This window comes from Zalophus californianus, chromosome 14 (genome assembly GCF_009762305.2).
Source record: "Zalophus californianus isolate mZalCal1 chromosome 14, mZalCal1.pri.v2, whole genome shotgun sequence".
Taxonomy (NCBI): Eukaryota; Metazoa; Chordata; class Mammalia; order Carnivora; family Otariidae; genus Zalophus; species Zalophus californianus.
This window is the reverse complement of record NC_045608.1, coordinates 69,460,078-69,478,869: the sequence shown is the minus strand read 5'-3', so window position 1 is coordinate 69,478,869 and position 18,792 is coordinate 69,460,078. Positions and strand designations below refer to the sequence as shown.

Sequence of the window (18,792 nt, the reverse complement as noted above, 5' to 3'; positions counted from 1 at the left end):
AGATGCTTGTTGCTTGCAGTCTCTTGGCAGATGGGGCTAGCCATTTGGAATTGAATGTCCTTTTGTTCTTTCTGTCATGCCTTGGAGACAACTCTGGTCACTGCTCTCCTGACACACAAAGTTCTTAAGCAGAAGGAGAGGCTAGGCAAAGGCATCTGAAAGTATTTGTCAGAGCAGCATGGGGTAGTGGGCAAAGTCCCAGCTGGATGGAGGCCTGAGTTCTGTCTCAGTTATACTTGCAACCAGACCTGACAGCTAGGGATTACGGCCAAATCTATAACTGGGCCTTGAGTTCTTTCGAGGAGATTGGCCCAAGATTTCTAAAGTAACTTCTAGCTCGAAAATTCACTGATACTATGATGTGGCTCAAGTAGTGGTTCCTGACTCCAGGCTGCCCTAGAGGATTACCTGGGGAAGGCTTTTTTTTTTTTTTTTTTTTTTTAAGGTATCCCCACTGCCAAGAATTCAGCAAAGGAGGAAACTAAAGGATAAATCCAGGGTAACTTACCACCAAAATTCATGTCTAAGGTTTTCTGCACCCACTAAAGTGACAAGACAGGAAATTGGCACCAAGTTCCCAAGCAAACAAAACAGTTTAGGAGGGTTGGAGCTGTCCCTGGTGCTGAGAGTTCTTCCTGTGGGTTTTCATAATCTGTAGTATCTTACGCCACATCCTTCATAATATCTTTCAGCAGTAAAAGGACGGTTCCTGGGACCATTTCTTACAGTGTCCTTGATGTAGGCCTGTGCTGTGATATGTTTCTGTCAAAATGACGTAGCCAGTGAACTTGGCTTTCTACCATTCTGGCTTTATTCAAGCACAACATGTAGAGTGACTAGGCCAATTGAATCTACCATTTCTTTTATAATGAGGTCAAGTTTATTAGACCTTTATGAGTACAATGCTGTATTTAAATATTTTATCTGAAGAAAATATGAGAGAAGTCTGTGGATTCAGTTAGTAGCCTTTTAAATCAGATTGATTCAGTATACTTAGTATACATTCAATAGATATGTTAAATTAGTTATTTTGATTCATGAGAGCATCCAAATACATTTGAAAAACAGTATAGTTTACAGTTTTATGGCCTCCAGTGCCTCATTTTCCTTAAATGGGGATATTAATCAGTCTCACTACATAGGATTTTCAGGAGTGAATGAGTTAATATATATATGAATTAGGTAGTACAGTGCCCACCCCATAGTAAGCACCCAATAAGTGCTAGTAATATGTGTGGAACATGTTATTTTTCATGATGCAGACAGTCTTGCAATGACTTCCTCACCCCCTTCCTCAGGGGTCTGTAGACCATTGATTGGGAACTACTGGAAACCTCTTCCATACAGTTCTGCACATTGTACACTGCACAAGGGTAGTTGGCAATGGGGACGAGTATGGTTGGGGATCATCCTCTGCTCATCTGACTATGAGCTCTGGAGCACTGCTGCCCTGAGGAAGAGGAGGTGTCCTCTGTTCTAAGCTGTGCACCCCTTGGCCTGTGTCCACCCGGAGAGGCAGCTCTGTGGAGCTCATCCTCCTGGAGGTGGTGCCTTTCCTGGTTCATATAAAAGTGCTGTAGAGGCCAGCAGAGGGCTTGGGACCATGGACCAGAGGAACAGGTGAATGCCATATCCTTCAGGTGGGGGAAACATTTCAAACATAAAAAATGTTACCAGGCAAATTTTTGAGAGGAAAAAAGTATATAAGCTTTTGAGAAAGTAATAAATAGCAGAGAGTCTCAACTTACCTCCCCAGACAGGTTCCTTGTTGGCAATTGAGGACAGATCTGTGCCCTTTAGTGGTAGGGGCAGAGTGAGCATCTCCTTGGGATGTTTGAGGAGTCCAAGGAGAATAGGGGGTCTATCTGGAAATCCCCACGCCCTGATATTAGGAAAAGGCCCTCACTGGTGCAGGACAGAGCTGGCCAGGTCTCCTGGTCACACTGACAAGGCAGCACTGAGGAGCTCAGCCTGCCATTGCAGGGAGGGTTTCTGGGATCTATGAGGGAGCAAGTGCCCCCATGTCAGGCTTAGCTGCACAGTTGTGGGCATCTGATGGGGACATCATGGCATGAGGATAAGCTGGGAAACTGCTGGGCTCCTCTGGGGTCTTCCTCTCTGAAATCATACCTCCAGAACATGAAACATGCAGCTGCAGTGAGTCCCCAGTGATTATTTTTGGATGCTGATGATGAAATGAGCTGCCCAGGTGCTGCTGTTAGGAGTCTCCCCACCACCTCCGGGGACCAGCAGAGCGTTCAGAGCATCTCTCCCCAGGACTCCCTGCAGAACTGAGCGAAGGAGACAGCTCCTGTTTATTGGGCACTTACTGTGTGCCAGGCACCAGCAAACCACTGGATCTCCCTGCATCTGATAAAAACCCTGAGGAAGGACTTACTATCGGTCCCCCTTTCACACACAAGGAAACAGGGGCGCAGAGAGGTGGAAGGACCTGATCAGACAGACGCAACTGATCAAGGATAGAGCCGGCATAGGAACACAGGTCTGTCCACCTCCAGCCCCTCTTAACTCCGTGGCATCCTGAGTCCCATGTCCACCTGGGTGTCAGGAGCCACAAAGAGCTGGCCTCCCAGAGGACAGTTTTCTTTGCATCAGGGTCCTAGAGTGTTATCTGTGTCCATAGAAGGATGCCATCATCTGCCGATCTGCAGAACAGTTCTCCCTGAGATTTTTCCAGAGGAGCAGACTGTGCCTGTGCCCCTGGCTGCCCACCACATTTCGTGCCTCCTTCCACACCCCACACTAGCTCCAGCTAGAAACCCCCCAGCTCAGTCCTCTGCTCCACTCTCACGGTGATCTGACCCAGCTGTGCCACCTGGAGATGACAGTTGAGCTGAACCTCACTTCTAGCCCCGAGTGGAGGAAAGTTGACACATCTCATCTACTGCTCCCTGAACCCACTCCCCTAGGGCAGGGACCGTTCAGCCTCCGAGGTGGGGGACCCAGACCAGAGTTGACGTGGGAGGTACAGACAGGACTGAGTTTTCTAAACAGATGACCCCTAACTGGATTTCCTGCGATTACTTCCAGCAAGGCTGACTGCCAGACCAGACCTAGGGGCATGTCAGGTTGTGACCGGAAGGTGTCCCTGGACTGCAGGAGGATCTCTCTTGGCAGTATCAAAGCAGGATGTGTTCTGCTTAGGCACCCACAGCAGGTCCCAGGCTGGAGGTCCCACAGCATGGATGGCCTCCTGTGGGGTCCAACAGCTGTTCTGCTACTCTGCACAGCTTTCTGTGAAGCTTCCTTTCTGATGTGAATTAGTCATTGATTTCTGATGCCCTGGCTTACTGGTATGTTAGCCACCAGCTCTGGTCTACTTGGAGCTCCCACAGAGAACAGCATTGAAGAAAAATGAATGACTATCGGTTGCTTACTTGGAGAACCCCTTCTTCCCTTTGCCCACTGGCCACTTTCAGCTGCTCCTCTCACCACCTGAAGCACTGGTTTTTGCCCACGTTGACATTGGTCCTGGGTCCTCCGCGCTCCCTCTGTGTGAGCCCATCTGGGGTGCTGTGCCTGGGCCCCTTCTGTAGCTGCACCAGGCACATGGCTGGGAGGGGAGGCTGCTTGCTGGCCTGTTGTTGGTTTGGGTGCCCAGTCCGCAGGGGCACAGGGTGGACAGAATCTGCCGGGGCATCTGTGCGTGGCGTCAGAGTCTTCCAGGGTGAGCTGACAGGTGGTGAGAGGGATCCCTAGGCCCCGCAGAGGGCCTCCTTGGAAGAGGGGATGCTAAAGGGGTCCTTTGTCTCAGAGCTAGCGATTAGGTTGCAGCTTTTTGGTGCCAGTGAGTCCAAGGGCAGGAGGGCTCTGTGTGAAAGACCAAGAAAACCTGAAAAGCCAAGGTTGCAGATCCGGGAAGCCAGCTACATTGTTCCCACAACTTAGAATGGGCTGTAAGGTCTGTCCAGCCCCACACAGAAGACCACTGTCAACCGGCTTCTGGCTCTGCCGCGGCTCATAAACGCGGCTTGAACGTCCCTTCTGTTCGTTCTTTCCCTCTCTTGCCCCCAGGCTCACAACAGAGTTCTGCCAGCGGGGGTGGGGTGGGGAAATGCCAGCAGAGTACTCAAGCATGCCGTAATTATGAAATCTAATTCCACCTTGGAAGTTCCTTTTTTAATTGCCTTCGTGTCTTTTGCCTGCCCCCATAACTTTGCGCCCCGCCGTTTCTCCCCTCTCCCCCCTCTCCCCCTCTGTCGGTGCTCTCACAGAACAAAGAGTTCAAGACGCTGTCGGAGCAGCTGATGGCAGTCACCTCCACACATGCCGTGGAGGTAGAGAAGCTGAAGAAGGAGCTGGCCCACTACCAGCAGGACCACGGTGGGGACAGCAGCCTGAGGCTGCAGGAGGAGGTCGAGAGCCTGCGGGCTGAGCTGCACAGGGCCCACTCGGAGCGCAAGATCCTGGAGGATGCCCACACCAAGGAGAAGGACGAGCTGAAAAAGGTATGTCGAGGCCAGAGGGAGTGGCTTGGCGGTGAGCTGGCTCACAGAGCACCCCTTCGGGGCAGTTTCTTCTTCTAGCTCTAAAATTGCCCTGGACTTTACTGGGGCTTGTGCCCATTAACTGACCATCTCTCTGCATTTAGACGTAAAGTGCTCATGCTTTGGGGGAACCCACACGAACACATGTCCATTCACCTAACACATGTTGATTAAGTTTTGCACATTGGCTGAACACAGTGGCTTTCTCCTGAAAGGAATACACGTGTGTGCCTTTGGGCATATTTCTTATAGTCTAGAATTAGCCACTGAGTCAGCTCTGTGGCCCGAGTTCTCGTTAGCAAGAGGCATGGTACAGAGGTAGTGGCTTTTCTTCTTGACGTTGCAGGGATTCGCACAACCTCTAGACATCCCTGCTCATAGTACTCATACTTTGGGGAATTTAACTTAAGTTTGTGTTGATAGTTTTGGCCTGACTCACCCATTCTGGTTGGTGTGCTCTGTAGGTTTTCTCTCCACCCCGTAAAGTAGAACTTCCTGAGATTGGTCCCTACTCCCCCATCTGAAAAGTCAGGATACAAAGATTTCCTTCTCCTCTCCCAAGATAACTGTTCAAGGCAGGGAATGTCACATGCCCACTGGAGAGCCTCCCGTGGACACAGGACACCACTGTTTACTCCTGCATCTCTGCAGTGACTCACAGACCACAGGGCAAATAGCACCTGCCCACTTATTTAGTGCCTCCAATACTGGAGAGTCACAGTGGGTTGAAAATCTAAGGATGGGGGAGGGATTCAGTGTTCCTGATGTTGGAATAAGTTACAGTGTTTAAAAATTAGAGCAGGGATCACCTGGGTGGCTCAGTTAAGCATCCAACTCTTGGTTTTCAGCTCAGGTCATGATCTCATGGGTTATGGGTTCAAGCCCCACATTGGGCTCCATGCTCAATGGGGACTTTGCTTGAAGATATTCTCTCTCTCTCTCTCTCTCTCTCTCTCTCTCTCTCTCTCTCTGCCCCTACCCCTACACATGCATGCATGTGTGCTCGCTCTCAAATATTTTTTAAAAAGAACAGACTGGAGGTCCCTGGGTAGCTCACTCAGTTGAGTGTCCAACTCTTGGTTTTGGCTCAGGTCATGATCTCAGGGTCATGAGATTGAGCCCCATGCTTGGCCCAGCATCCACTTGAGATTCTCTCCCTTTGCCCCTCTCCCTGCACACGCACTTGCTCTCTCTCTCTAACAAATAAAGTCTTTAAAAAAAAAAAAAAAAGAACAGGCTAAATGCCACCACAAAAAGGGTTCTGGGGTAGACATTGGAATGGCCAGATGCTTCTCCCTGTCCTGCCATTACCAAGTACAAGCTTAATGGCCTTAGTTCCCTCCGCTGTTTTGGGGGGTTTTTTTCTGTAAGTATAGATTATGTCTCAGGCTTCTTCTGGATGTTGCAACTGGCCAACTCCATGAGATGGTATTTGAGGGGTCTAGAAGGAAGGAGACCCCAGCCCTGCTCTGTAGTGCTTCCCTCTTCTCTGCCCCATTACCTTCTCCTGGCCCAAGCCCTCAGGCACAGCTAGGGAGCACGCAGACTGCTCTGTGAGATGCAAGCCCGCAGAGCCTGTTGAGCTGGCTCACAGTGAGCTTGCCTCCATGGTTTCCCTGTCCCAGGCCGGACTTCAGACCACCAGCCACTGCTTTGCCTGAGCCCGGGGATTTCGTTAGCATCAGAGATGGAGTCCACGTGTGGACTGGGTGATGAATGCAGTGCGACGTGGGGCTTCCCCGAGCAGGCAGCCAGCCTAGCCCGGAAATGTAGGAGCTTCTGCCCCCAGTATGTCACCCAGGCGAACCTGCCTGCTCACCCAGCACGAGGCCTGGCATGGACTTCTTTCTTTGGGAGAAAGCATGTGGTACTAGGAAGCTCCTGTTAAAATGTAGCTTTAAGCCTATAACCTACAAATGGTGGAATTCTGCCCTTGTGTCTACTGACCATGGGAACAGATGGACAGTAACCTTTCCATGGGATTAAAAAACAAGGCGGTGGAATCCAAAGGCAGAGAAGATGCCAGGATTAGAACTGGAAACCTTTGAGATTGGAGACCCCAGGAGAAAAAGAAAAGCAAGTTCCCTGCATGGGCACCCGAGTCAGGTGAGGCATGTGGGAAGTCTATTCACCCAGCAGATCCACAAAATCGGGGTGTCTCCTGTCTCCACCCCCCAGAGAGCCCTCGACTCCTTGGCCGCCCAGCCTCCTCACCTGCTTCCCCTTGGGCGCTGTGGTTTGAGGACTTAGCTCTCTAAAAATGTCTAAGTCTCCATCCAAGGGAGCCTGAGGGTTTATAATATGAAACTCTTCCTGGGCACGGCATAACAGAGAGGAGGGCGCTTTCCTCTGCTCCTTACAAAAATTACTATTTCCTAGGAGTGTGTTGAGCTAGGTCTTAAATACAATGAGAGCTTGGAACTGCCAAGAGAAAACAATTCAAGGACACTGCAAGAAGGAGAGCAGTAGGCACAGAGGCAGAACAAGAAAAGCACCTTCTCTCACTCCAGAATGTAAGCAAATCCCCAGAGCTAGTAGCAGGAGAAGGAACGGGCATAAGATGATTCATTAGGTGCAATGTCCACCTCTCTCCAAGAGGAGAGAAAGTGGAAGCAAAATAACCTCCTTCTCCAGGGTCTTTAAAACCTTTCTATTCCGGTGGCTGCAGGGAGTGGGTGGGGAGAGGGGCTAGCTTTTATCCCCACCCCCTTCGTCTTTTGTGCCTGGTCAGGGTTTAATACTTATTGGACTTAACATGTCCAATCTTAACAAATGCTGAATAATCAGACAGTTGGTTTCCTCTCAGGCTTGTCTAGAGGCTGCTCTGCCCTGAGCAAGATTGATGAGACAGAGCACAGTGAGGAGCCGACCGCAGGTAGATGTTAGTTAATGGGTTTGATATGTCCGTCAGCAAATGCTTTATTGGAACTAGCAGCCTGGAAAGCTTTGGGCTCCCCACTGCTGACGATATGCATTGTCTGGCCACAGGACTACACTGCTTTGGGCTGGGAGACGCTGGGTCTCCCTGAGGGCAGGAACTCCCCTCCCTCCCCTCTGTGGCTGCAGACCTGGGGCGGCACCACCACCACCCCCCAAGCCACGTGTCAGCACACACCCTCTCCGCTGAAGGTCTCTGCTCTTGGGGCCTCTCCCTGGGGCAGGTGCACCCAGGCCATCGGCCTCCCCTCCTCTTAGCCTGTGGGATGGGTTATTTTCTAAAGCTATCACTGACCCCTGTGCCGACGTTATGTGCAGCTGTGCTTTAGGGACAGTTGAGCTGTTCTGTGTCCATGATGAAAGAGATGTGGCCCCCAGGGCCACCCTTGACATGCAGTCATGACTCATTATCCAGAATCGGCTCTAAAGCTCGCCTGGTGGAGCCAGCAAGGCCTGGCTCAGTGCAGGGTTGTGGACCCTGGCTCTGAGCAAGGGTCCCTGACACTTGGGAGGGATGGAGAGCAGCCCCCAGGCCTGGGTGTTCAGCAGCTAGGGCTGTGTTCAGTATCGTGTCATCTGTCACTGATCTGTCAGCCGCTGGTTGGTGACCTTGGGAAGTTCCAGTGTTAAGGCTTTGGGTTTTTCCAAATAGAAGGGGAGAGATCTGACTTGGGGGGTTAGTGGGGTTCTCACAATGGGGTGTTTTGAGTCTTTCTCCAAAGGTGCAGAGAAGACTTCTCTGGCCAACGGAGACACAGAGTTGTGCTCCCAGAGCTCCAAGGTTTGTGGTTTGTGAGGAGGCTGATGGTTGTTAGAATGAGGACCCCACACCAACTGTGTGGAAGAACATCATCTCGTTGAAGACATCATGGAAGTCCAGGCCCCTCATTCACCAAACAGATAGTTATGGGGTGCCTGTGTGTGTAAGGGACCATTCTACACACTGGGGCAAAAGGAAACAATTTTTTTTAAAGTCCTTCTCATTCTTATGGAGCTCAAATATTTGGGGTTATGAGAGAATGTACAGACAGGAATCAAATACAGATTATCCATCATGTGCCATAAAGAAAACTAGAGTGGAGGGGACAGAGAGGGACCTCTGGGGGCGGGGAGAGGTATGGGTTTGCTTATGGTGGCCAGAGAACATCTCTCTGAGAAGACACCCGAGTGAGGTGAGGGTGAGCCGTGAGCATTTCTAGGGGATGGGTAACAATTGTAAGCAGCAGGTGCATAGGCCCTGAGGTGGGAGTAGGCTGGACAGGTTTGAGAACCAACAAGGAGGCCCCTGGGCTGAGGCAGAGTGAGTGAGGAAAAGGAAGGGTAGGAGGGTGTTGAGGCCAGCGAGGTAGTGGGTCAGATTGGGAAGGACCTTCTGACCTTGAGGGGCCTTCTGACCTTGAGGGACCTTCTGACCTTGAGGGGCCTTCTGACCTTGAGGGCAACATTAGCCATGAAGTGTCCAGAGAGAGGAACAGCTCCGTCTTAGGCACTAGGCCCTGTAGCGCACACCAGTTCTCTCCCACCCTGAGCATCGTCCTGTCACGCTTGCTGTGGGAACCAGTCGTCTGAGGCCTGCTATAGGCTGTTGACATCGCCATTCTTCATACGTCAGCCTTCTGAACGGTCAAGACACATGGTAGCATAGTAAACAGCTGGGCCTGCTTGCACCCAGACTACTCAGGGCAAAGGCCTGCTATACGCCACCCTGGCTGGCCTTTGGCAAGGTCTCTAACTTTCCTGTGCCTTAGTTTTCCTAAAAGCAAACACTGATGGTTCCTACCTCAAAGGTAGTAAGTCAATTTATAACTGTGCTCGAGACATAACAGTAGCTCAATAGATGTTCATTTATCATTCCCTCAACTAGCCTGTAACTTTGTGGAGGTCAGGTTCTACCTGAACCTACGTGGACCCCATCCTCATTCTCAGCCCCATGTCTTAGCACAGTGGAGGCTGAATGACAGGAAGGGCACCCATGAGGCAGCCAGGGGTCTGGACTCTGCCATGAACTCCATGGGGCTGCTCCGTGAATGGTGACGCAGCCACTTCCTTCTAACAGTGACAGCATCCTCCCCTTGCCTTTGTTCCCCTCACTGTATTCATGCCTGATACAGCCATGTGGCCCAGGGGAGTGCCAATTTTATTTCTTCCCTGTCCTGTGTGTGTGGTCTGTTCTTTTCTCTGCTCAGGTCCCTTCCCCTTTGACTAAATAACTTTCCACTTAGAACGTGCTTTCTATTTGCCTTACTCTCAGAATGGACCAGGATTTTGCAGAACTAAAAGTGTTGTCCCTGCCAAGGGCCATGCCTATAACTTTCTACTAGATGGTTCGTGCACAGCATTGAGGACAGAGGACTCAGGACACAATGGTGGGCAGAAGAGCCTTTCTGATAGGCATTGTCTATAATCAGTTCATCCCATGGTTTTCTACTAGAAACCTTGCACTTGGCCCTTTTTACAGTTTAAATGCCCAACATGAAAAAAGACAAAACCAAAAGCCCACAGCTACATTCATATCCCTAAAGATTAACTAGTAAAAGCAGTGTTTTTTTTTTAAGATTTTTTAAATTTTTTTTTGATCCAGAGCAAGAAAGGTCACAGAGGGAGAGGGCGAAGCAGACATGGGGCTCTTGCCCAGGACCCTGAGATCATGACCTGAGTGGAAGGCAACCCTTTAACCAACTGAGCCACCCAGGCACCCCAGTAAAGGCAGTTCTTGAGCATGAAGCTGGGGTATTTGTTTCATTTTAACATAGCAGGGACTAAATTCGCCTCATAGTGATAGGATTTAGCCCCATCGTTGGTTCTGATGATCTGTCCCAAGTAACCTTGTAGAAGAAACCGTCCCGGTAATATTGCCTGTAGGAATTAAAAGACCCTCTGCCCCCCACCCAGCCCAAGAGAAAATGGAGCTGCTGAATGATGTTTGAGCCCCAAACCCTAGCAAAGGTATTATTTATCATGCTGAAGGGAACACACCTGCCTGGTTCTGTGTTAAGTGTCTCTTCCTCTAGCCTGCACTCCTGAACGTTCACAGAAGGGAGGACATTTAGCTGCAGGAGTTTGTCACCCGTTGTGCCTGCCAGCAATCTCCCCATGTGCTAGCTGGCTGGAAAGACGGAGGGGTGGCCAGTACCTGGGCACATGTGATGGGGAAGCAGTCTCTCTGCCCTCCTGGGGTGTGGAGCGGAGTGTGGGACTGAAGAGCAGGAGCGTGGGCCTACCTTCAGAGTTGTGCAGGCAAAGAAGAAAACAAAGCTCCCCCTGTCACTTTGATGTCTGGCTCAGAATAACAAAGCTGAGGCTCTCAGAGGCCTGCCTTCATGAATCAAAGCCGTGGAGGGAGACAGAGGGAAGAAAGGAGGCTCAGGCGCAGTAGAACCCGTCAGTGGGTACACGCTGTTGACTGTGGCTTGCTCACACTAGTCTCCCCTGATCATAAGTGGTTGCAATAAAGTTACATGATCTTAGACTACATTCCTGGGAATGGAGGTTTGGGGTCCAGCCTAGTGGTGGTGGCAGGCACGCCGTGCCTGACTTCTGCGTTCCGTTGCAGAAGGATGATGACTGTAGATGCCCCGAGGGGGGGGGCGGTGAGGACGGTGAGTGAGCTGGGACGCCTTCGCAGGGAGCCATCTGTATCTTCAGAGAGTGGGTCTGGGGAAGCAGGCTGGTGACCTGACACAGTGACTCACAGCCAGGTAACTCAGGTGACAGCCCTGTACCTTGTTCTTGGCTGAGGGTGACCGGAGTCCTGCCCTCCAGACGTGGCACCAAGTTGAGCTTCATGTGAGGCCCCATCAAGGCTTTCTTTTGTAGAGCCACACACCTCGTGCTTGCTTTTGTCAGCTATTTTCAGCATGTGCTTTGAGGAACGGGAAAGCTATTTCAATGATTTGCTAAGCTAACTTAAACATGCTCATTGGGTGAACTGTTTTCAATAATAGGAAATTAGATGCACTTGAGTATTTTTTCCCCCACATTATGTGTTTCTCTTGAATCATTTGATTAAGCAACTCCTGTGTTCTAGATGTTTTAATCGACCATAAACCCATTCATTTGGGGAAAAAAAAAAAGGAACCCTTTTTTTCAATGGAGGAAAGCACAGGCCCCTTAACTGGTTGTGCAGGGCTCCTCGCGGGCTCGGTCACCTTGGGCATGACGTGTCCCGTGATGACGTGACAGCCTGGCAGTGGTCCGTGGGCCCAGGCTGAGTAGGTGGGTGAGGACGCAGAGCAGTCTGACTGTGTCTCTGGAGGGACAAGCAGGCCCTATAAGCTGAGCATGGAGCTCGGGGGCTCGCCCCACACCTGCAGGATAGGAGGCCTTCCTGGAAAAATGAATCATGGTCCAGAGCTAGACAAGGAGGAGAAATTCCCCCCTCCCCTCCCAGGAGGGCTAGGGAAGAGAGCTCGGCGGGGGGAACAGGGACACACCGAGGCAGAAGCAAAGAGTGGGGAGAAGCTGGGCCTTGCTTAGCCTATTTTAGGGAGGTGTGTGGAAGAGTTGAGTTTATCCTGAAGACAAAGGGAGTGAAGCCGTTCTCCGATTCTCACTTCTCCCCACCCAGCCTCGTCCTTTCTCAGCCCCCTCTGTCTGAGCCACGCATGACCACAGCAGCGCTGTTCCGTTCCCCAACCATGGCTACCATCCATCTGCACCACATCCTCTTTCCACCTAGAGCTCCCTCGGCTGCCTGCAAATCCCACGGGTCTGAGACAACCCGCTTCTCCTGGGAGACCTCCTGGGGCCTCCCTCTGTTCCTTGGTGCCTCTGTTCATACTAATTCCCCTCATAGAGTGGTTCTCGGCAAGAGGCCGTGTTGCCCACAAGGAACCTTTGGCCATGTCCGGAGACATCTCAGCGGTCACAGCTGGGTAGGGGACAGGGGGGGCCGCAGAGTTACCGGAATCCAGTGGGTGGTGGCCCAGATGCCGCCGAAGGTCTGAGAGGACAGCACCCCTGCCAACAACAAAGAATTACCTAGCCCGACGTGTCCGTAGTGCTGAGGCTTAGAAACCCTGCTGGACAGAAATCTGCTGCCCACCTGTCCCTCGCTCCTGTTGAGGGGGGGCATGCTCAGAAAGCGGCTGCCCGGATAGTCGCTTACTTTGCCTCTCCAGCTCCTGGCACGGGGAATCGTGTCAGGAAGTATCTGATGGGTGAGCGGCAGCCCGTGATGAAGGGCGTCGCTCGGGGCTGCTGCTTCTGTCCCTAACCCTCCCCACCAAAGCGGGTTGCAGTCTCTGCGGACACACATCAGTTGTGTTCATCATGATGGGCAGTAACTTGTGGATGAAGAACAGTGTGTGGCGATTAGTTAGGTGCATAAATCTTTTTACCAGCCTTTTCTTGTTTGAAATCCTGTGGGGAGGCAGAACACGCCCGTTCACCTGGCTCTCCATGAAAGGGCTTAGACTCTGCCTGGCGGTGTCAGGATGACCCACGCTGGTCAGAGCCTCATTCCTGGAACTCTCAGCACTACATCCGCAGGAGGACTTGTGATAGAAACCGAGTCCATCTGAACTGAAAGAATGAAAAAGCAGCAATACCGTGTAGCAGAGAAGGGATGGTTTCCTGGAATATAGTTTTGAGCCACATTTTGAAGGACGTTGAAAACTCTGAAATTGGAAGACATTGGATTGTGTAAGAGACTGTTGACGAATTAAGTACTTGGAGCTTTTTGTAAGCCTCCGGAGAGGAGGAGATACTGTGTATCAGCGGTTCTCCCTGTGGAACCATAGAGAGCAAGCCATCTGCCCATCCGTCAGTCCACCAGAGTAGCGGGCGCACGTGTGAGAGTCACTCACTGCCTTCTGAGCCCCTACAGGGTGTGGGGGAGGACAGGTGACCTCATTCCTGGACTCCAGCCTTGTTGAAATTCTCTCCTGACCCTTCCGACATGATGCTGAGCTTTGCGGGGGAGGGGCAGCTGTCCTCTTACGTCACCCCCCAGCGCCTTAAGCTGAACTTTAAAGCTAGGGGGGAAGGGAGGGTAGCATTTACTCATAAATAGTTGAAATTCAGAAGTCAGGAAGGTTTCTGTCCTTTAGCCAGCATCCCTTGGGCCTCTGTTCTTGCTTTTTCTACCAAAGGGCTCTGACAGAGTCTGAAAGGTATTTGTTGGTAGTGCCGGTGGGTCCATCAGGGACCTATCTCCTAGGCAGTGGTCCCCGGAGGTCACCCTCTAGTCTCAGCTCACCCTCAGTCTCAGGTGAACATGGTGGTGTACCAAGGATATCCTCTTTGAGGCTCTTTCTACACAGGCTGGGAGGAGTCCTCCCCCGCCCCCCCCCCCCACCCAACCACCGCCATCAGATCATGACATGTACCAAACATGGCCAGAAGTGAGGACTTGAACCAGGGAACGCAGTCATTCACTGCGTCACTCACCAGTCTTGGAGCTATCTGTGGAGAAGTTCATTCACTTAGAGCCTGTCTCATACTCCTCTTTTTATCTCTCATCACATTGAGCACAGGGCACTGTGCTCAGGGAATTGGTTTATTTGTGGAATGATTTTTTTAGCAGCTTTATTGAATATAATTCACATACCATAGTTTACCCATTTAAAGTGTACAATTCATTGGTTTTTTTAAAGTAGTTTTACAACTATCGCAGAGTCTAATTTTAGAATATTTTTATCACCCCTCCAAAAAAAACTATCCATTAACAGTCACACCCCATTCCCCATCCCATCCTTAGGCAACCACTAATCTACTTCCTGTCTCTATAGATCTGCCTATTCTGTACATTTCATATAAATGGAATCATACCATACGTGACTTTCTGACTGACCTTTTTCACTTAGCATCATGTTTTCAAGATTTATCCATATTGTAGCCTGGATCAGTACTTTATTGCTTTTTATTGCTAAATAGTATTTCATCATATGGATATGCTGTATTTTGTTCATCAGTTCATTGATGGACTTTTGGATTGTTCCCACTTTTTGGCCCTTTTGAATACTCCTGCAACCATCTGTATACAAGTTCTTATGTAGACATAGGTTTTCTTTTCTCTTGGAAACCTAGGAATGGAATTGTTGGTCTTACCAGGGTTAAAATGCAACTTACGAGGAACTTCCAAAGATGCTGCACTGGTTTATGTTCCATCAACAGGATATGAGAATTCTGGTTTCTCCACGTCCTCTCCAACATTTGTAATTATTTTTTTGTATCATAACCATCATAGTATATGTGAGGTCTTGGTTTGCTTTCCCCTAGTGATGTTGAACATTTTGTCCTGTGCTTATTGGCCATATGAAGAAGTATCTGTTCAGTTTTTTTTCCCCTTTTTTGACTGGATTTCTTTTTCTCTGTTGAGTTGTAAATACTCTATATTCAGGGTCCAAGTCCCATATCAGATAAATAATTTGCAAATATTTACTCTAACACTGTGAGTTGTCCTTTGCCTTTGATAGTATCCTTTGAAGCCAAAAAGTTCTTAATTTAGATGAAGTCCAATTTAAATGTTTTTTCTTTGGTTGCTTGTGCTTTTGGTGTTGTATTAAGAAACCATTGACTAATCCAAGGTCACAGAGATTTTCTTCTAAGTCTTACATTTAGGTCTTTGATACCTTTTCAGCTTATTTTCGTAGTATGAGGTAGGAGTCCAATTTTATTTTGTATGTGGAAATCCAGTTGTCCCAGCCATTTGTTGAAAAGACTATTCTTTCCTCATTGAATTGTTTTCTTCTGCAGTTGCCCTGTCTAGAATCTCCAGTGCAACGTTGAATAGTTTGGGTGAGAGCAGATATCCTTGTGTTTGTCCTGACCATGGATGCAAAAGGCATTCTGTATTTCACCATAAAGTCTGATGTTGTGGGTTTTTATGGATGCCCTTTATCAGGCTGAAGAAGGCCCTGTCTATTCCTAGCTTGTTGAGTGTTTTTATCATGAACATTTGGTAGCATTTTGTTAAGGGTTTTTTGCATCTGTACTCATAAGAGATAATGGTCTGTGGCTTTCCTGTGATACCTTTGTCTGGTTCTGGTATCGAGATGTTACTAACCTCACAGAACGAACTGAAAAGGGGCACCTGGGTGGCTCAGTCTTTGGGCATCTGCCTTTAGCTCGGGTCATGATCCCGGAGTCCTGGGATCGAGTCCCGCAAGGGGCTCCCTGCTCCCCGGGGAGTCTGCTTCTCCCTCTGCCTCTGACTCTTGCTCCTGCTCGTGCTCTTGCTCACATGCTCTCTCCCAAAATAATAAATTAAAAAATCCTTAAAAAAAAAAACTGAAAAATGTTCCCTCCTCTACTGTTGTATGAAATAACCGGTGCAGAATAGATATTAATTTTTCCTTCAAATTTTTGCTAAGTGGTGGAATGATTGATTTTTTTTAAAGATTTTATTTATTTATTTACTTGAGAGCGAGAGAGAGAAACAGCATGAGAGGGGAGAGGGTCAGAGGGAGAAACAGACTCCCCGCTGAGCAGGGAGCCCGATGTGGGACTCGATCCCAGGACACTGGGATCATGACCCAAGCCGAAGGCAGTCGCCCAACCGACTGAGCCACCCAGGCGCCCTAAGTGGTGGAATGATTTTAAAGTCTCTGTTTCCACTTAGTGCCTAGTGAAGGTACTGTTGTAGAACCGTCTACAAATATTCGTCAGCACTCCATGCTGTGCCTGCCGCTCTTACCCCGTATACATCACCTCACTGAATCCTGAGAGCAGCCCCGTGAGGTCCGGGTCCATGTCACTGAGGGGCACCTGCGGTTTCTAGAGCCAGAGCTGTTTGCTGTGCTATGATAGTGGCGTGATCGCAGGGGTTCTTTCCGTGCTGCCTTGGCAGTCGTTCAGAGAACCTCCGGGGAAGTGGGACTCAAGTCCAGATGCCTGAATTAAGGGCCCTTGGGCACGTGTTCCTCCTTTTCCCGTTCAGTGTCTGCAGTGCTCGCTTCCTTACCTCTGTCATGAAGGCAGGGATGCAGCACTGGTAGGGAAAACGGCTCGGTGGCCTTCTACAAAAGGAGTCTCCAGGGGGTCCAGAGAGAGAATGCAGAGGTGGTTCCATTGCACGCGAGCTCTCATGTTACAGGAGAAATAGAGCTCTCTCTCATCCTCCTTGATAACAGCTAATAACTTCTCATTCTCTTAGAACATGTCTGAATTCTTATATTTTTAAATCTATACAAATATTTGCCCCAATCTTGAATAACCAAAGATTTTCAGTTTTGAAAAAGCTTGCCACATGTGGTTTTAATTCTTCTTTCTCTGAGCAGACCAGAATTTTTCTTTAATCACTGTTTTCTTTTTGTGCCATTTCCAGTACTATTCACTTCATGCTTCGTTTGGGGGTCTCGTCAGAAGCTAAACACTAGAGCTCCCTTTCCTTCTGCAGCACCCAAGCTGTGCTGGTCCAGGGAGACAGGCAAGGGCAAGTGGGATGAAGACCAGAGAGAATTCTTCATTGTGAGCTCTGGGCTTTCCTGACACTCAGGTTCGAGAGCTCAAAATTTACCGAGACAAGCAGCCAAACACAAGAGGTGAAAGCCTGTCATTGTTATCAGTTCCTGCGCATGGCATGTGAGTGTCATGCTGACTTTTCATGAGGTTTTTGTGGGCCCTGGAAGACCATAAAGAGTGGTGAGCTCATCTGTCTTGTTTTAATGGGATTTTTCTTTCAGTGTAACAATTTTTCCCCTTGAAACGAAAGCAGTTTTGGCTGACTTGATTTTCTTTTTTCCTTTTTTATTTAAATTCCGTTAGGCAACATATAGTACATCATTACTTTCAGATGTAGTATTCATTGATTCATCCGTTGCGTATAACACCCAGTGCTCATCACATCACGTGCCCTCCTTAATTCCCATCACCCAGTTACCGCATCCCCCCACCCCTCTCCCCTTCCCCAACCCTCAGTTTCCCAGTCAAGAGTCTCTCATGATTTGTCTCCCTCCCTGATTTCTTCCCATTCAGTTTCCCCTCTCTTCCCCTATGATCCTCTGCACTATTCCTATATTCCACATACGAGTGAAACCTTATGATAATTGTGTTTCTCTGATTGACTTATTTCATTTAGCATAATACCCTCCAGTTCTATCTATGTCTATGTAAATGGTAGGTATTCATTCTTTCTGATGGCTGAGTAATATTCCCGTGTATATATGAACCACATCTTTATCCATTCATCTGTTGAAGGGCATCTCGGCTCCTTCCACAGTTTGGCTATTGTGGACACTGCTGCTATGAACATTGGGGTGCAGGTGTCCCTTCATTTCACTACATCTGTATCTTTGGGGTAAATCCCCAGTAGTGCAATTGCTGGGTCGTAGGGTAGCTCTATTTTCAACTGTTTGAGGAACCTCCATACTGTTTTCCAGAGGGGTTGCACCAGCTTGCATTCCCACCAACAGTGTAGGAGGGTTCCCCTTACTCCGCATCCCCACCAACAGTTGTTGTTTCCTGCCTTGTTAATTTTAACCATTCTGACTGGTGTAAGGTGGTTTTTCATCGTGATTTTGATTTGTATTTCCCTGATGACAAGTGATATGGAGCATTTTTTCATGTGTCTATTGGCCATTTTTATTGACGAACTTGATTTTCTTAAGAGCATTTAAACATAACCAGCTGAACCTCAAACCCTGCAAAGGAGTTGCACAGGGCAAACATTTTCTCCTGTTGCTCTCTCTTTCAGCAAGTTGCAGTCCTGGAGCAAGAAAATGCCCTCTTAAAAGATGAGAAAGAACAGCTTAACAACCAAATCCTGTGCCAAGCGAAAGGTAAGTGCAAAGTTCTTGATTTTTCATTTTGGAGTTCAATTTCTTTTCCACACTGATTTTCCCCCAAAGACTCTTAGCAAGAACACGGTCAAGATGGTGCACTGGAGAAAGGGCCTTAATACACATAGAAGAAGGGCGGTCTTTATGACGCTGCTGTGACTCTTGGTTTTAAGAGTTGAATGCAGTGAGACATGCACATGATGGACAAAGTAGTGCGTGGGGTTTGGAGCCCAGGGAACCGGCACTCAAAGAACGATTATAGTCCTCAGTTTCTTCATCTGCAAAATGGACATAAAAGTACAGGCCTCAGAAGTATGAAGCACTTAGCATGGTGCTTGACACGTAATGAGCACCTAGGAGCTGTCATTCCTGCTGATTTTAAACTTTAGCATCCATAATACATGTTGTGATTTCTTCTGTTAATGTTTGCTGGAGGACAAATCGGGCCAGATCCCAGCCAGTCTTGCACCACCATCAACCGCCATGTGCTGTCTGGCCAAGGAGAAGCAGTGGGTGTCCACAGACCCCAGTCCTTGCCTGGCTCAGTGGATCCATTAAGCAAGTCACTCACCTTCTCCCATCCTTAGGTCTCTCCCCTACCTGAACCACCCGAGGGCACAGTCCTG

The 18,792-nt window shown here is 49.1% G+C and overlaps 1 protein-coding gene across 2 annotated transcripts in view; it reads left to right on the top strand.

The window, feature by feature from the left end:
- Window positions 1–18,792, top strand: part of MYO5B (myosin VB) — a 350,709-nt gene that overhangs the window by 290,270 nt on the left and 41,647 nt on the right. For both annotated transcript variants that reach the window (XM_027575563.2, XM_027575564.2), the window contains exons 22-23: window positions 4,236–4,469; window positions 18,082–18,166. In XM_027575563.2, the coding sequence (XP_027431364.2) occupies window positions 4,236–4,469; window positions 18,082–18,166 (319 nt within the window). The remainder of the gene's footprint in view (window positions 1–4,235; window positions 4,470–18,081; window positions 18,167–18,792) is intronic.